Source organism: Lynx rufus, unplaced genomic scaffold (genome assembly GCF_022079265.1).
Source record: "Lynx rufus isolate CCGP_SWC_20201006 ecotype Redwood Valley unplaced genomic scaffold, mLynRuf1.p SCAF_28, whole genome shotgun sequence".
NCBI classification, from domain to species: Eukaryota; Metazoa; Chordata; class Mammalia; order Carnivora; family Felidae; genus Lynx; species Lynx rufus.
The window spans coordinates 6,042,044-6,060,742 of NW_025814843.1; the positions used below are offsets into that span (position 1 = coordinate 6,042,044).

The 18,699-nt window shown below is 46.2% G+C and overlaps 1 protein-coding gene across 1 annotated transcript in view; it reads right to left on the reverse strand.

Annotated features, from left to right (window-relative positions):
* ARHGAP44 (Rho GTPase activating protein 44) overlaps positions 1 to 18,699 on the reverse strand; it is an 84,390-nt gene that overhangs the window by 59,134 nt on the left and 6,557 nt on the right. The window contains 2 exon segments of the mRNA XM_047090125.1: positions 1,241 to 1,352; positions 8,574 to 8,650. Of these exon segments, the coding sequence (XP_046946081.1) occupies positions 1,241 to 1,352; positions 8,574 to 8,650 (189 nt within the window).

Consider the following 18,699-nt stretch of genomic DNA (forward strand, 5'->3'; position numbering starts at 1 on the left):
TGAGCTGTCAGCACAGAGCCCGACACGGGGTTCGAACCCACGAACCGCGAGATCATGACCTGAGCTAAAGTCGGACGCTCAACCGACTGAGCCACCCAGGCATCCCAAGAGCACACTTATTGTGAGGCGCACTGAGTAACGTACAGAATTGTTGAATCAGTATGTTGTACAGCTGAGGCTAATATAACACTGTGTGTTAACCACACTGGAATTCATGCAAATAAACTAAACTAAAATGAATAAAATAAAATAAAAAAATAAATAAAACAAAAATTAAAAAAAAAATAAAATAAATGAATAAAATAAATAAAATAAAAATAAAATAAAATAAAAATAAGATAAATAAAATTAATAATATAAAAGAAAAGAAAAAAATAAAATGAATAAAATAAAAATAATAAAATAAAATAAATGAATAAAATAAAATGAATAAAGTAAGTAAAATAAAATGAATAAAATAAAATAAAAAGTAAATGAATAAAACAAAATAAAAAATAAAATAATAAAACAATAAATAAAATAAAATGGTAAAATAAAATAAAACTAAAATAAATTAAAATAAAATAAATGAAGAAAATAAATAAAAGTAAAATAAAAAATAAAATAAAATAAGATAAATAAAATAAACTAATAATATAAAAGAAAAAATAAAATGAGTGAAATAAAAATAAAACAAAATAAATGAATAAAATAAGTAAAATAAAATGAATAAAATAAAATAAAAAATAGAATAAAAAATAAAAGAAAAAGAAAATAAAAATAAATTAAAATAAAAAAATGAATAAAATAATAAAATAAAATAAATAAAATAAAAATAAGGTAAATAAAAGAAAAAATAAAATGAATAAGTACAATAAAATAAAATAAAAGAATAAAATGAATAAAGTACAATAAAAATAATCAAATCAAATCAAATCAATCCATGTACACATAACCTGTGAGCCCCTACAGAGTCTCCTTCTGAGGAAGGGCTGCCTTCATTTCAGTGAAGACTAGAGATGGGTGGAGGGCAGGGACAGTGTAGGTCTAGCAGTGTAGACCCTGGTGGGGAAGGGGGTACAGTGCCAGCTTTATTCCCTTCCCCAGCGGAACGCCAACAGAGACGAGTATGAGCGGGAGACAGAGCTGACAAACAGTGGGCGGGGCTGTCATACCAGGGAATCCTGACCACGCGGACAGGCAGTAATCATCCGTGGTGGAAAACAGTCTCAGCGCGGGTGGCCTCATCCCCGCTGCTTACCTCGGCCAGCACAAACAGGGGCTCAATCACGTCTCTCTCCACCTGCAACTCAAAGTGGATCAGCTCCTGAGCCAGCTTGTCCTCGGTCTCTCCACACAGTTTCAGCATCTTCCTGCAACAGGAGGGGGAAGCCAGGCAAGAGGTCACCTGCAACCACCATCCTCGGCTCAAGGCTGGGTAAGCTTTCAGGGGATGGTGTTCCCACACTGGCTGGTTCCCCTGCTACAACACTGACCAACGTGCTCCGTTCATTTGCATGTCTGAAATTTTCAGGGTTTTTTTTTTTTAACATTTATTTTTTGGGAAGGGGCAAGCGGGAGAGGGGCAGAGAGAGAGGGACAGGGGATCCAAAGAGGGGTCTGCGCTGACGGGCTGACAGCAGTGAGCCCGATATGAGGCTTGAACTCACGAATCATGAGCTCATGAAATCATGACCTGAGCCGAAGTCGGACGCTCAACCGACTGAGCCACCTAGGCGCCCCTGAAATTTTCAGTTTTTTTAAATGATGCTAAGTACCTACCGTGTGCCTGGAGTAAAGGGAACATGTAGGGAAATATAAGAGAGGTGTGGGGAGCACAGACTCATGCATGCTGAATGCACACTCCTCTAAGACCCAGATGCTTCTATCTGCCCGGAGCACTGGAAAACTAGCTATAACCGATACACGAACAAACCAACATCTTTAAACACATTCCAAAAGCTTCAATTGCAAGAGGCTCTTAGAGACAGAAAACCCCTTCTCTTAAGCCGTGACAACTTACCTTTGTAGAGAATGAACAATTATCCAGTGGAAAGTTGGAATGGAAAAAGCGTTACAAAAGTGTGTTCGTAATGAGCAAATAACAGAAGACCTGAATGAGTAGAAAGCTATATACCATATTCCTAGATGAGACGATACGTTATTTCGAGGATGTTAATGCCCCCTGAATGGGTCTACAGACAGTCCTCCTTTTGCGTGGTACCGTGCTAACTGAAACTCACGCAAAAAGTTTTTACAAATCAATAAAAGTATAAGAAGAGACCACTGTTACTTTTCAGTTAGTATGTATCTATGTTTCCTGTTATGTTACACTTTAATGACACATAAGCGGTCACATACATGATACCAACGCCCCACATGAACGACAAGTTCACATCAGGGGGCGCCTGGGTGGCTCAGTTGATTAAGCATCTGACTGAGGCTCAGGTCATGATCTCAAGGTTCATGGGTTTGAGCCCCATGTGGGGCTCTGTCCTGATGGCTCAGAGCCTGGAGCCTGCTTCGGATTCTGTCTCCCTCTCTCTCTCTCTGCCCCTCCCCCACTCACACTCTGTCTCTGTCTCTCTGTGTCTCTCTGAAAAATAAACATTAAAAAAAGAAACAAGTTCACAGCAATGGTTTTAGGCTGAACCTATCTGCTGCTTGCTTTTTCTCGTGCATCATCATCTTTGGGGCTTATGTGTCTCGATATCCACAGAATTAAGTCATTCTGGTGTATGCACTTTCACTCCACCATTTATTAACCCTTCCCATAATCAACACTGCGATTCCGTCCAGAGCTGCAGGACATATGTGCACGGTCTCTGTTTGCATGTGAGAATTTTTCTGTGCAAAGGAGAGGAGATACACATCCCCTTAACCTTACTAGATACCTGCTCTTTAAAGTGAGAATTCTAACTTCTCTCTCACCAGTGCAAATAGGAGTTCCCAACGCTCCACGCTCTCTCCAACCCTCGGTACCAGTAAGGCATTTAATTTCTGCCAAACTGGTGGGTGCAAAACATTACCCCCTCCTGGCTTTAATTTTTTTTTTTTCCAACGTTTATTTATTTTTGGGACAGAGAGAGACAGAGCATGAACGGGGGAGGGGCAGAGAGAGAGGGAGACACAGAATCGGAAACAGGCTCCAGGCTCTGAGCCATCAGCCCAGAGCCTGACGCGGGGCTCGAACTCGCGGACCGCGAGATCGTGACCTGGCTGAAGTCGGACGCTTAACCGACTGCGCCACCCAGGCGCCCCTGCCCTCCTGGCTTTAATTCGCATTCCTTGGCTCCTGGAGAGACTGCAGATCTTTCCGTGTTTGGGGCCATTCAGGATTTCCTGTTCCACGATGTGCTTGTTCATGTTCTTTGATTATTTGTGTACCCGGATCTATTTATTTCATTTTATTTGTAGGAGTTCCTTATATATACTTAAAAATACGTGTGTGGAGGCAGAGTGGAGTCACATTCTATTTCATATCTGCTGCAAATGGCAACTTCCAGGTCGTGGGCTTAGGATCATTGTTTTCTTCTTCTAATGGTGTCTTTGACCTAATTTGTCTGTTACTTACCTCCATGCTTCTGATGCTACTTTGTTGTTGTTGTTGTTGTTGAATTGTAACCACTGGCTATTGACTGCCAACTGCGGAAAGTGAAAATTTAGCTACCTTTACACCTGACCTCCCTGCACGTGTTTAGAGACCTTTAGTATTTGCACTATATTTTTGACCCCATGTGTTTGATTCAGAGTCGTATATTGCGATCACTGGTCTTTGCTGTGTATGTGTCCTCTCTGTGGAGTTAATAATCGCCTTGTTTCGGTTTGCGTGTTTATTTCTCTATAGACCTGATCGCGAACCCCAAACCCTCCACCACGAACTACTTTCTGTCTTAAGAAACTGAATCACGCTGGATGTGAATGAATTTCAACTTCTCGAATTCTTCTCTCCCGGACCCGCGTCAACCTGGATTGAGTTTTCCTTCAATCCTTGGGCATGGCCATCTTCCCGCATACTTTCTTCCCCATTTCCTGGGATTCTCCCTCCCTTTGTCCTGTGCTGGACAGACCTTATTTCCCACGTCCTCTGTCTATACCTCTTTCTCGGTCACTCCCTCACTGTCGAGCACGTCTTGCTGAAGCAGCTTGAGAGTGTGTGTGGGAAGTCAATTTTTTAAAAAAATTTTTAATGTTTATTCATTTTTAAGAGAGAGAGAGAGAGACAGAGACGGTGCATGAGCAGGGGAGGAGCAGAGACAGAGGGAGACAGAGAATCTGAAGTGGGATCCAGGCTCTGAGCTGTCAGCACAGAGCATGATGTGGGGCCCGAACCCTGAACTGTGAGCTCACGACCTGAGCCAAAGTCGGATGCTTAACCTACTGAGCCGCCCAGGCGCCCCTTGGGAAGGCAATTGTTGGGACCCTGTGTGCCACAACATTCTCCTCTATTACCCTGAGTGTTGACTGACAGTGAGAATACTGAATTCTACACTGATCATCAGACGCCTTCAGAAATTTGAAGGCATTCCACAGTAATTAATCTTCTGTTTCTACTGTTGATCTTGGCAAGTCTGGAAGCATCCAGATTTCTGAGACTTTGTCTATGACAATTTTTTTTTTTGCTCCAGAAGGTTGTAGAATCTTTTCACTTGTCACTCGGTCCTCACTAGTGGTGAGCCTGGCATTGGTTCAACTTTTTCTATTGTACCAGGAGCTCCATGGGCCCTTTCAATAGAACAGCTCATGCCCTTCGGTTCTGGAAAACTCTTGGATTCCTTTATTACTACTACTATTACTGCTAGGATTATTTCTTCCTCTCCTTTTCTCTGAAGTCCTGCTATTCAGGCCTAAAACCTCCTGGATTCGCCTTCCAATCTTCCAACTTTTCTATTTTCCACGTCATGGTCATGTTTTTCTAGTCTCTGAACTTCTTCCACTTTATCTTCTAAACCTACCACTGAAAAAAAAGTTGTACGTTTTGTTTCCATGAACTTGCTTTTGATCTCAGAGTATTTCTTTTCCATAAGTTTTTTTTGTAAGTTTATTTATGAGAGAGAGAGAGAGAGAGAGAGCGCGCGCGCACACTAGCAGGGAAGGAGCAGAGAAAGAGGGAGAGCGAAGGAATCCCAAGCAGGTTCTACGCTGCCAGCTCAGAGCCCAATGCAAGGCTGGAACTCTTGAACCTGCAAGATCATGGCCTGAGTCGAAGTCGGACGCTCAACCGACTGAGCCACCCAGGCGCCCCGCTCCCCCCCCCTTTATTTTTAAATTGACACCCTGGGCTGTTGTGTGGTTTTCTTTAAGTACTTTTTTTTTCATTGAGATATAACTGACAAACATCCTTTTATTTCACGGACGCATTATTTTCTCTGATCACATGACGTTACGTGAAGCATTTTCCTGAAAGTATCTCCTCCCGATGTGGTATCTATTTCTCCCCAGTTACATTCCCTGCCCCCACCCCCAATTGTTTTGGTATATAGGTTTCAGGTCAGATTCCCTCCAATGTCTGGAGATCTGGGACGCCTGTCTATATTTAAGACTGGAGACTCGGGGGCACCTGGGTGGCTCAGTTGTTTAAGTGTCCAACTTCAGCTCAGGTCATGATCTCGTGGTTTGTGAGTTCAAGCCCCACATCGGGCTCTGTGCTGACAGCTTGGAGCCTGCTTCAGATTCTTTGTCTCCCTTGCTCTCTGCCCCTCCCCTGCTCACGCTCTGTCTCTCTCTCTCAAAAATAAACATGAAAAAAAAAGAGTGGAGACTCAAAGCTGGGAGTACGTGAAGAAAGCCTATCGGCTTCGAGATCGTCTGTAGGATGGTCAAGCCGGGTCATATTAATTGGAGCAGTGTCCCCTCCAATATCTTTGATCTTTAGTCCATTCCTGTTGGGCCGGTCACATTTGCCAGGCTCTTGTTACTTTCCTGCCTAGAGAGCATGGGCCTGGGGAGGCTTGCAGAGGTCAGGGGGAAGAGACATGAAGAGTCTCAGCATCCAGTATTCGTCAGTCACTTTAACGCCTGAGACCCTTACATGGTGCCCGCGGTCGGGGGACACTCTGCTTTACCCCCTCCAGAGAACAAAGCTGCAGTCTCTTCTGCTGGGGTTGGGCACAAGGGGATGAGAGTCTCCCAGGGCTGTGGATAAGGGCTGCATGTGAACCAAGTGGTACCCGACTAGCTTTTCATGCACATGCCTAACTGCAATCCCTCGCCATTCTAGAGGTCCCGAGGGCCAGCAGCCCTGAACCAGTGAGTATTTCGGGACGTAAGGGATGTGGCTCTCTGCAGAGCCTACTTCTGGCTCCGGAGTTCCCTTTCTGAGACCCGCTAATACCGGGTAGGTTACCGGTACCATCCAGAACCTTTACAGCTTTCGCCAACTCTTGTTTTCTTTCCTGGCTTTCAGGCCTTTCCGGGTTTATTAGATGGTTGTGCTCAGTCTGTCATGTTTACCTGGGTGTCCCTCATCACCTGACCTTCAATCTACCTGTGTCACTATGTTTTGGGCAAGTCTCTGAAACGGCGTGGGTGTCTTATCCACCTGCGACTCTCCAGATTATGAGCAGTCGAGGTTATTTCGTCCTTTACAACTAGAGATACAGACCCAGTAAGTGCTCTCAATTTCCCCTGCTGTTTGCCCTTTATTACGCTTTTCTCTTGGCCCGTGCTGCTCGTGTAGCCCCTCCTAGGGGGTGTTTTCTATTTTATCGGTTTCCCTTTACATCCTTTCACTAGTTTACAGGTTTTCCATCCTATTCCCTGTGTGGTGGCTCATTTTTCCAACATGCACACTATACACGGAAATGTGATACCTTTAAGAAAACACTTCTTAATGTTTATTTTTGAGAGAGAGCAGAGCGCAAGCGGGGAAGGGGCAGAGAGAGAGGGAGGCACAGAATCTGAAGCAGGCTCCAGGCTCCGAGATGTCAGCACAGAGCCCGATGACGGGCTCAAACTCACGAGCCGTGAGATCATGACCGGAGCCAAAGCTGGATGTCTAACCGACTGAGCCCCCCAGGCCCTCCTCCCCCTGCTTTTTAAAATTCCCTATGTTGTACCTTTCATCTCTGTGACTGGTTTCATAACGGGAAGCCTGGCCCTCGCACCCCTCCCCTCTGGCCACCGTGAGTGTGTTCTCTATATTTATAGGTCTGTTTCTGCTTTGTTTGTTTTTGAGTCCACATGTAAATGAAATCATGTAGTATTTGTCTTTCTCAGTCTGTCTGATTTATTTCACTTAGCATAAAACCCTCTAGGTCCATCCATGATCACAAGCGGCAACATTTTACTCTTTTTTACGGCTTAGTAATATTCCACCATATATAAATATACACACACACACACACACATACACACACACACACACACACACACACACACACACACACACACACACCACTTGGGCTGCTTCCGAATCCTTGCTATAGTACATAATGCTGCAACAAACACAGGAGTGCATGTACGCTTGTGAATTCGGGTTTTTGTTTTCTTTGGGTGAATACCCAATAGCACGACTACTGGGCCGTAGAGTAGCTCTATTTCTAATTTTTGGAGGAACCTCCATCCTGTTTTCCAAAGTGGCACCTGTTTGCATTCCCACCCACAGCGCACAAGGCTTCTTTCCCCGCCCCCCGCATCCTCGCCAATAGCTTGCCTCACGTTTTTAAATCATATTAAGTACGATTTGAATTTTTAAAAGTCCTATTTGCTTTTTCTTTGATTCTATTCTCTCTCTCCCTCTCTCTTTTTTTTTTTTTTTCCATATCACTTGATTCTTTTGTTAAGGACTATTTTGTCTTTACATGTTAATTGACATACATAATATAATCGACGTATAACGGTATATTAGCTCTAGGTGCACGACACAATGATTCCGTATTTGTATATATTGTGAAAAGAGCATGAGAAGTCTAGTTAACATTTGTCACCACACATAGTTCCAAAAACACTCTTCCTTAAAAATATGGAATGTTTCACCCGCCTGTGTGTGTGTTACCCATTTCTGGGGCCCATGCTAACGTCTACTGTTCTGATTTGGGGGTACGTGCTGCTAAAGCCTGCACTGTCCCTAATTTTTCAGCTTCATGTTAAGAACAGTTGCTTCATATCGACATTATGATTTCCTATTTTCCCTCCTATTATCCTACCATTTTTTAGTTCGTAGGGACCCGATTCTCCTGCTGACGGTGCCTGCTGATTCTCCCTCACGACGATTCTATTTTTAGTTTGTTTTCGTTGTGAGCTCCAAATCAGCCAGGGCTGTTCTCGGAATCCTATAATTTTTGACATCTGACATGGAGAGCTTTCCCATTTGCTTCCGCTGGAGCCCTGGGGGTTTCAACTGTCCTTCCACAGTGTCGTGTGCTTAGTATGCTAATTTCCTCCCCCAGGGAAGTTGCCTCACTGCACAGAAAAGATGACTTCGATCCCTGGGCTTTTTGCATTTTTCTCACTGGCAAACCCTTTCTTCTTCGCACCCAAGCCCCAGCCAGACTTTCAGGTGTCCTCAGTGCATCCCTGAGAAGTTCTGGTGCCCTTTTCAGGGATGGGGACTTACGCAGATTTGGTACAAACCCACACGTGGTGTCACTTACCCGAGAAGCGTGTCATCTCCCAGGATAGCTGACCCCTCCATCAAACACTGAGCCAGTGTTGTCAAAGGCAACTTTTTCTGAAAAGGAGAACAACAACAACGACGACGACGATGTTGTAATGAAAACCACTCCAACAGTCATCTGCCTACTCTAAAACAGCAGAAAGTCAAATTCCTGCCTCAATACTGTGTTAGTTAAGATACAAACCGACCTTAAAATATGTTTAAAACCTAAACACTCATAGCGTACAAGGACGGATTAGACGCAGACAGGTCAAAACTCAGAAAATCAAAACTGAAATAAAGGTGCCAATTTAGGGGGCGCCTGGATAGCTCAGTCGGTTGAGCGTCTGACTCTGGCTCAGGTCACGATCTCACAGTTTGTGAGTTCAAGCCCCGCGTCGGGCTCTGTGCTGACGGCTCAGAGCCTGGAGCCTGCTTTGGATTCTGTGTTTCCCTCTCTCTCTGACCCTCCCCTGCTCATGATCTGTCTCTCTCTTTCTCTCTCTCTCAAAAATGAATAAGCATTAAAAAAAATTTTTTTAAAGAGATTTAAAAAAAAATGTGCCAATTTGGAAAATAAGCCTACAGTTTACAGACTGCATTTTATTTTTTATTTATTTTTTTTTAATTTTTTTTTAACATTTATTTATTTTTGAGACAGAGAGAGACAGAGCATGAACGGGGGAGGGTCAGAGAAAGAGGGAGACACAGAATCCGAAACAGGCTCCAGGCTCTGAGCGTTCAGCACAGAGCCCGACACGGGGCTCAAACTCACAGACTGAGTGATCATGACCTGAGCTGAAGTCGGACGCTTAGCTGACTGAGCCACCCAGATGCCCCCAGACTGCATTTTAAAATACAATGAGAGGGGCGCCTGGGTGGCGCAGTCGGTTAAGCGTCCGACTTCAGCCAGGTCACGATCTCGCGGTCCGCGAGTTCGAGCCCCGCGTCAGGCTCTGGGCTGATGGCTCAGAGCCTGGAGCCTGTTTCCGATTCTGTGTCTCCCTCTCTCTCTGCCCCTCCCCCGTTCATGCTCTGTCTCTCTCTGTCCCAAAAATAAATAAACGTAGAAAAAAAAAATTTTTTTAAAAGAAAAAATAAAAACAAATAAATAAAATAAAATAAAATAAAATAAAATAAAATAAAATAAAATAAAATAAAATAAAATAAAATAAAATACAATGAGATAGGGGCGCCTGGGTGGCTCAGTAGGTTAGTCATCCAAGTCTTGATTTCGGCTCACATCACGTCATGGTTGTGAGTTAGAGCCCTGCGTTGGGCTGAGCATTGAGCCTGGAGCCTGCTTGGGATTCTCTCTCTCTGCCCCTCCCCTGCTCGCTTTCTCTAAAAAATGAAAATAAAGTGGAATAACAGCAAGAAAAAAAAAAAGACAAGATTTGAAACTTATGTTAACAATGACTTGAACACTGCTTTAAGTTCCAAAGGTCAGTTTCTCCCGGGAGAAGTACCACAGCTCCATTGTATAAATGAGGTAGCTTATGGTCGAGACAGACAGAGAGAGAGAGAGAGAGAGAGAGAGAGGGAGGGAGGAAGGGAGGGAGGGAGGGGGAGGGAGAGAGAAAAGTGTTCACATACAGTGACAATGAGAAGAAAGTAAGCATAAAAACAAAGGCACCCTGCAAAGAAGACAGAAAATGCCTCTGAACATATGAAAGATGCTTGACGTCATCAGTTATGAAGGAAATCCGCATCAGAGCCGCAAAGAGATACTACTTCATACCCACTAGCATGGCAAGGGCAATAATAACAACCAGAAACAAAGTATCGGTGAGCATGTGGAGCCTTGGTGAACAGGTAGAGAAACGCTGAGCTTCATCGAGCAGGGCTGGTGGAAATGCAAAATGGGGCAGCGCTTCTGGAGCGTGGCAACATTTCAATAAACGACACAAAATTACCATACGGCCTGGCGATTCTACTCAATTCCACTCAGAGTAATTGAAAGCAGATGGTCAAAAGAAACACACCACGTGTGCGCGCATGAGAACGGCAGTACGATTCGCAACAGCCAAGAGGCGCAAACAGCTTGATCGTCCACCACCTGATGCAGGATCGATAAAAAGCGGTATAATCAGACAAGGGAATATTATTCAGCCATAAAAAGGAACGAAGCGGTGACATAAGCTGCGGGGGAACCTCGAAAACATTATGCTATGTAGGGAGAGCAGAAATCAGGACAATGGGGAGTGGTGACGTGTGTGCAGCCATCATACGGGAAGACCTCTCAGAAGGGGTGGCATTTAAGATGCAACCCACGTGGGAGAGAGAGTCAGCCATGCCTCAAAGAGACTTGAGAAAGAATAGTCCAAGTAGAGGGAACTGCATGCACAAAGGCCCTGAGGTGGGACCAATATGGCTGCCCTAAGGTCCCCACGGAGGCCAGTGCAGCTGGGGCACAGTGAGTGAGTGACAAGGAGTGGGTAGAGCATAAGGCAGAGGCCAGATCGTAGAGGGCCTTCTCCTCCAGAGGCAGGCACCGAGGTCTCATTCTGAGGGCGTCTGATGACCCTCGGAGGATTTAAGAGCGTGATCGGATTAAAATGACTCAATCCATGGGGCTCCTGGGTGGCTCAGTCAGCTGAGCACCTCTTTTTTTTTTAATGTTTTATTTATTTTTGAGACAGAGGGAGACAGAACATGAGTTGGGGAGGGGCATAGAGAGAGGAAGACACAGAATCTGAAACAGGCTCCGGGCTCTGAGCTGTCAGCACAGAGCCCGATGTGGGGCTCGAACCCACGAACCATGAGATCATGACCCGAGCCGAAGTCGGATGCTTAACTGACTGAGCCACCCAGGCGCCCTGTGCACCTAACTCTTGATTTTGGCTCAGGTCATGATTCCGGGGTCATGGGGTCGAGCCCTGAGTTGGGCTCTGCCCTGAACACAAAGCCTCCTTAACATTCTCTCTCTTTCTCTCCCCTGCTTTCTCTCTAAAAACATAAATCGAAAAATAATTAAACTGACCTAAACTAACTCAATCCTGAGACAGACAAATTCAAATGGCTTGTAAGCGGGATCAAGCAGGAAAACAAGTTTTTAGGGTTCCATCCACTTGAATTTAGGGATCTGAACACCCCCAGGAAATCTGCATACTCTAATGTGTCCTCAGGGAAGACACGGGGAGGCAGGTCAACCCCCAAGAGTGATCTGGAAGTTCATGAGGGTCCTGAGGTAAATCCAGGGAGAGAGAGCCCGAGACACCTGTGTGGACAAGGCCTTCCTTGGGTCTAACATGTATCCCTCTCCCTGCGCTTAGACACATCCATTCCAGTGGGGTCAGACGCCTTCCACGCAGGGGACAAAATCACTACTCGTCACTTCAAATAAAATGGGACATTCTTCTTGGTAAAAACTAGACTGGGCAACTCAGTATTAACACATCCAAACTTAAACATCACGTTCTAGTTGTCCTACAAGGCTGTGGTGTAGAAATTTCAGGAGACTTAAGAAAAGGTGCAGCAAACAATAGGTTATGAGGAAATGTATTTCCACATCACCTTTTTTTTTTTAAATTGTGTTTAACATCTATTTACTTTTTGAGAGACAGAGACAGAGCGTGAGTGGGGGAGGGGTAGAGAGAGAGAAAGTCACAGATTGTAAAGCAGGCTCCAAGCTCTGAGCTGTCAGCACAGAGCCCGACGCGGGCTCGAACTCACAGACTGTGAGATCCTGACCTGAGCCGAAGTCGGATGCTTAACCAACAGAGCCACCCGGGTGCCCCCCTGCCCCCCGCAACATCACCTTTTATAAAAGTTATTTAAAGCACATTTTTAAAAAGTGTCTAAGGTAGTTAGAGAAGAAAAGAGTGAAGCAGGTCTAATATATGCTCACAGAGGCACCATGAATTATGGTCTTGTTCTTTTTTTTTTTTTTAACATTCATTTATTATTTTTTTTTTTAATTTTTTTTTTCAACGTTTTATTTATTTTTGGGACAGAGAGAGACAGAGCATGAACGGGGGAGGGGCAGAGAGAGAGGGAGACACAGAATCGGAAACAGGCTCCAGGCTCTGAGCCATCAGCCCAGAGCCCGACGCGGGGCTCGAACTCCCGGACCGCGAGATCGTGACCTGGCTGAAGTCAGACGCTTAACCGACTGCGCCACCCAGGCGCCCCGACATTCATTTATTTTTGAGAGACTGAGAGAGACAGAGTGTGAGAGAGGAAGGGGCAGAGAGAGAGAGAGAGAGAGAGAGACAGAGAGACAGAGAGAGACAGAGAGAGAGGGAGACATGAATCTGAAGCAGGCTCCAGGCTCTGGGCCATCAGCACAGAGCCTGATGCAAGGCTCGAACCCACGATCCTGAGATCATGACCTGAGCCGAAGTTGGACGCTCAACCAACTGAGCCACCCAGGAGCCCCTGGTTTTGTTTTTAATCAGGAGTGATTCTGCCCTCTGTTCTCATGGGGGGTTTGGCAATGCACAAAGATACTCTCACTTATCACAACACGGCGGACACTTCTGGTGTCTAATGGATAGAGGCCAGGGATTCTGCTCAATATCCTACCACGCACAGGACAGCACCCCCGCCCCTCCGTCGAAATAAAGAATTACTCGGCCCAAAACATCAAGAGTGCTGAGGCTGAGAACCCTGGTTTAAAGAGAAAGGTCTTCAATACGTGAAGTCCTAAAATATCCCAATAATCAACCAGCGGAGATGCTCTGTGTTGAATGCAGACAGAACAATCATAGTATCGATCTCTTCTGGTTTGTGTTGAGCACCTCAAGCCCCATGACCCCCGGCTTTAGGGCAGGACCTCAGCTGTTCAGAATCCTTCTTTGAAATGTGACAAGGAAGAAAGCTAAGAGAGACGGTGCCTGTATCAGACTATAGAGGACTTTCAATAGCCAGGAGGTTGACATCCGCTGAAGAAACATACCTACTGGCTGATGACTCAAGTTTTTCTAACTATGGACAAAGATTAGTTCAATTAGTCCCACCAGAGGGTCTCAGTGAGCAAGAAACTGTGCCTGTGGGTGGCCAGAGGCACAAGGGTCAAGACCAACATAATAAAAACAGCCACTGATGATCATGAAGCTAACCAGTCTCGGGGAAGGATGGTGGGGACAGCCAAACATCTCTTCTGCAAAATGCAGACTAGAAAAACCAGCCTGAAGTGTAGGACTTTGGGTCCTGCTCTTGTGCGAGGGAAGCAACATAAGTTTCCAGCCATTCCTAGTCACTTAACACCCTCGCTAATGCCTCTGAGATGCTTTCAGGTGGCAGAGAGGGTAGTAGTCAGTGACAAAGTATCACACAGTGACAGGGACTCCTGTTTCAATGGCCCTTTCATTCTTAAGATTTTTAACGGGGAGAATGATCTTTCTCTCTCTCTCTTGTCCTTGGTCCTATCTAGCTAGCTAGCTATCTATTTGAGGAGGTCACCGAGAGGATGTGACTGCTGACTGACCCGTGCACTGGACCCAGGCAATCGGAGGTTCCTCGCCCACTCCCCTGTCCTTGGAACATTCTATCCACCTGCCTCGCTCAACCAGCAAGCTGCCTTAAGGACACAGCCCTGGGAGAGTAAAGTAAGGTGCTATTGAGACCATCCGGACAGTCTACGCGACCAAACCCTAGTTGAGGTCTCTTTATGAACTTTTAAGATTTGGAGAGGGGGAGGTGGGATCTATTGGTCTCATGACCACCCAAGACAAACCACGTCAATAAGCTTCCTTATTAAACCTGCCACCTACTTAATCTGGAGCGGTCTGTCTGCTTCTTCCTTTGGTCTCTACTCGCCCTCTGTGTACAAGGGCCAGTTTACTGGACTTACAGTAAACTGAACAGGAACAGGAAATACGTGGGCATGGCGCATGAAGTCACCAGAAGGGTTACACCAACCAGTGTCCCTTGCATCTGTGACTCTTGCCACCAGAGGGCCAGTGACAGGGACCAGCCTTTTGTGTACCCTTCCACAAAGATTCTAAGTGGATCCATTACACTCACGTGTGTCTGTTCTTAGTGGCTCTATTTCCCCCCACAAATATTGGCATACAACATACACGACTCTACGCCTTGCTCTCTGCTTGGTGTGGAGATACCGCGTGCCCCATTTCCCATGGTGACACACACAGCTGGCCCATTCTTTCTTTCTGTTTCTAACGGATACATAGATCACTGAACGAAGACGACAACATTTATTTAAACAAGTCCTCTACTGGGGCACCTGGCTGGCTTAGTCGGTTGAGCGTCCGACTTCAGCTCAGGTCACGATCTCATGGTTCGTGGGTTTGAGCCCCTTGTCGGGCTCTGTGCAGACAGCTCAGAGCCTGGAGCCTGCTTCCGATTCTGAGTCTCCCTCTCTCTCGGCATCTCCCCTACTCTCGTTCCATCTCTTTCAAAAAATAAATAAACATTACAAAAAACTAAAATAAACTTCCCCCCAATTCTAGAGGACTGATAGAACCTTAAGAATTAAGGTTAGGGAAGCCACAATGTTCCAGGGTCTGGAAGTCATCAAATCGACTTTTCTGAGATGACTGTTCCCTCTAAAATTATCTCAGGAACATGGGGCGCCTGGGTGGCGCAGTCGGTTAAGCGTCCGACTTCAGCCAGGTCACGATCTCGCGGTCCGTGAGTTCGAGCCCCGCGTCGGGCTCTGGGCTGATAGCTCAGAGCCTGGAGCCTGTTTCCGATTCTGTGTCTCCCTCTCTCTCTGCCCCTCCCCTGTTCATGCTCTGTCTCTCTCTGTCCCAAAAATAAATAAACGTTGAAAAAAAAAAAATTTAAAATTATCTCAGGAACAATCAACACACTTTGTAGAATGACTAAGAGACAAAAAGTCTAATCCTAATATCCACTCTGTTTCCCCAACATACACACCCGTACCCTCTAGTCCTGAAAACTGCTGATTCCAAGCCCAGGCAACTCCCGAGTTCACTCCCCAAAAGACACAGCCCAGACGGGCTGCTCAGGGCTCAGTAGTTGTCAATGGTCATTTCAGCTGAACGGTGGGGCCCCAATAATGGCAGTGGGTTACACCTCTTGAATATTTACTTACGTTAAGCACTGTGCTAGGCATTCCTGTGTTATTACCTCACTGAGCTCTCAAACAACGTTATTGGGTAGAAATTCGTTACTGTTCTTACCAAATGAAGAAGGCAAGAGATATACAAAGCTAACTGACTTGTCCAAGGTCAGGTATAATCAGGAAACAGCGGACCTGGGCTTCAAGCTCAGGCGGTCAGCTTCCAGAGCTTAAGATCATGATGCTAACTTGCTTCTGGAGAGAAAAGGAAAGATTCAAACTGGCTTGCTGACACATCAGGCAGGTCCTGTGCCTAAAATACTCCTGGGCCATCCATTCATGACACAGATGTATTTTTAGCATTGCCTACCCTGTGGCGGGCCCTGTTCTAGGCATTAAAAACGCGGTCGTGATGGATGGGCAAGATCCCTGCTCCCGTGGAACTCATGTATCCGTGGAGGGGAACGATCTTAAGGACTTCAGATAATCATATTACACACGATGAAGGAAATAAAATGAGGTGATGTGATTGGGGGAGGAAGGGAACGAACACATTAGGTGCTGAGAACCCCTGAGCTGAGAATCGAAAAATAAAAAAGTTGCGGGCACACCCGTGTTCTGCGACAGGTCAGTGCCATTGGGACAATGATGACAGCGGGTGGGAACAAGAGCTGAGCTCAGAGATGCAGGGGAAGGCGTATCATTAGGGCCCAAGGGTCAGGGTGAGGAGCTCAAATGTTATTCTACAATGGAAATCTTTGGGTGGGACTGAAGCAGGACAGTGGCATCGTCTGATCTCCGTTGTAGACAGTGGATTATAACGGGGATGGGTTTGGAGTGGAGAGTGGGGGACCCGTCGGGAACAGCTATGTTCAGGCCAGAGATGATGCGCATGGACGAGAGTGGCAAATGCTGAAGCACGTGGAAATTGTCTGAAGGAAGACAGTGGGCCCTCCTGAAAGTCTGGGTGTGGAAAGAGAAAGATAAAGGGTAACGTCTAGGAGTCAAGGAGGTGGTTTTCCTGTACCATTCTTGACTGTTCCACCTTCTTTGCTAGATCCTCCTCCAGTGAGGGCTTAAAATGTTGCAGGTCCTGGGGCTCTTGACTCAAGGCCATCTATCTCCTTAAGTGATCTCATCAAATCTTATGGAGTCTAGAGTCGCTCGAGCCAGAGAGACCCCAAAAGCCCTCTTCACTCTTCAAACCCCCATGTCCATTCAAGACCCGGATGCTCTACATGGTGTATCTACCACATCTGCCAATTTCTCTCCATCTTCCCTGATCCTGGTGTATCTCCCAAAGATCGCCGCCATATTTGTCTCTCTTACTTCCACCATAGCCCCTGCCCCACACAACTGGGGCCCCTGCCCCATATACCCCGCCATAGCCACCGCCCCATTTTTCACACAACTGCCAATAAATCAGACCATGCCGTTCCTGATTAAAGCACTGGTTCCCCACTGCTCTTAGAGATCAAGTCCAAATCCTTACCATGCCTACACAGTGAGATGGGGTCCCCGCTGTCCCATTTCCTGCCTCTCCCCTTGTCATCATCCATACTCTACGACCCCCTCGTGTTTTTCGAAAATGCCCCCGACTCCTTGCTGTCTCTGAAAACTCTGCACATGTCATCCCCTGTCCTACAGGCACCTTGACCTCTTTTGGTGCCACTACCTTCTGCTGTCCTTAAAGGCCACTTCCTCACAGAAACCCTCTACTATTTAATTCCTAGTGACGCCTAATTACTGACTCCATGGAATGGCTGCCTCCCTGCAAGACTGTGAGCCTCCAGAGAACAGGGATCTTGCTGGGTTTGCTCAGCACGCGGCATTAAGTGTGGCTTCACGTGGCAGACGTGGCCCTTTCCAAGTATTTAGTGATTAAGGTAGAGAAGGACTCCTCCTAACAGTGTGCTTGCTGAATGGGAATGCCCTACAGAAGAAGCACAAGGACGGTGAAAAACCAATCACGTTCATTATACTGACGGTCTCAGAAACCAACGAATTAACCAGCTATTGGCCTGGACTAAAGGAAGCAAAATGGCAACCTGATTCGTATCTTCTCTAGTCTCCATCCCACATAAGGAATCTGGTTTAGCTCAGTACCCACTGAATAGTGCTGCTCGGGTCCCCGAGACAGTGCCAACCAAACTCCACTTCTCTGTCTGCTCCCATAGTGACAGCCAGCCCCGGCTTTCAGGTATACAGTAAGGCTGGAGGGTTGGAAACTACTAAACTGCTAAGAACTAATGAGCTTGGGGGCACCTGGGTGGCTCAGTCGGTTGAGCGTCCGACTTCGGCTCAGGTCATGATCTCACGGTCTGTGGGTTCGAGCCCCACGTCGGGCTCTGTGCTGACAGCTCGGAGCCTGGAGCCTGCTTAGGATTCTGTGTCTCCCTTTCTCTCTCTGCCCCTCCCCTACTTGCTCTCGTTCTCTCTCAAAAAACAAAACAAAACAAAACAAAAAACAAAAAAAAACCCCACAACTAGTGAGCTTGTTTAAAAACAAGCGCCAAATAAGGGGGTGCCTGGGTGGCCCAGTCAGTTAAGCGTCCGACTCTGTTTCAGCTCAGATCATGATCTCACAGTCGTGGGATCAAGCCCTGCATCAGGCTCTGTGCTGACAGCATGGAGCCTTCTTGGGATTTCCTCTCTCTTTGCCCCTCCCCTGCTCTCCCAAAATAAATGAGCATTAAAAAAAAAAAAAAAGTGACCAGTAGCAACAAACTGCCATGGGCTCCAATAAAAACCTGTGCACCTTCCGGGATAAAGTCCCTTCCCATCCTGAGACTCTAGGACTCCACCTCTCATTTCCGCTGGCCTTATTCCCCGAGGACCATCTCTTGACCCTCTCTCTCCCTCTCCCTCTCTTTTTACAGAACTATAGATGACAGACGATGTTACATTAGTTTCAGATGCATAATGTAGTGATTCGACACCCCTATACCCATGCACATTATCTATGTGCACCGTCACCGTTGTATGATATTACCACACCACTGACTATTCCCCAGGCTGTCATCCCTGTGACTTATTCATCCCATAACTGGAAGCCTGGACCTCCCTCTCCCCTCCACCCCTTTCACCCATCCCCCTACCGCCTACCCTCTGGCCTCCATCAGTCTGTTCTCTG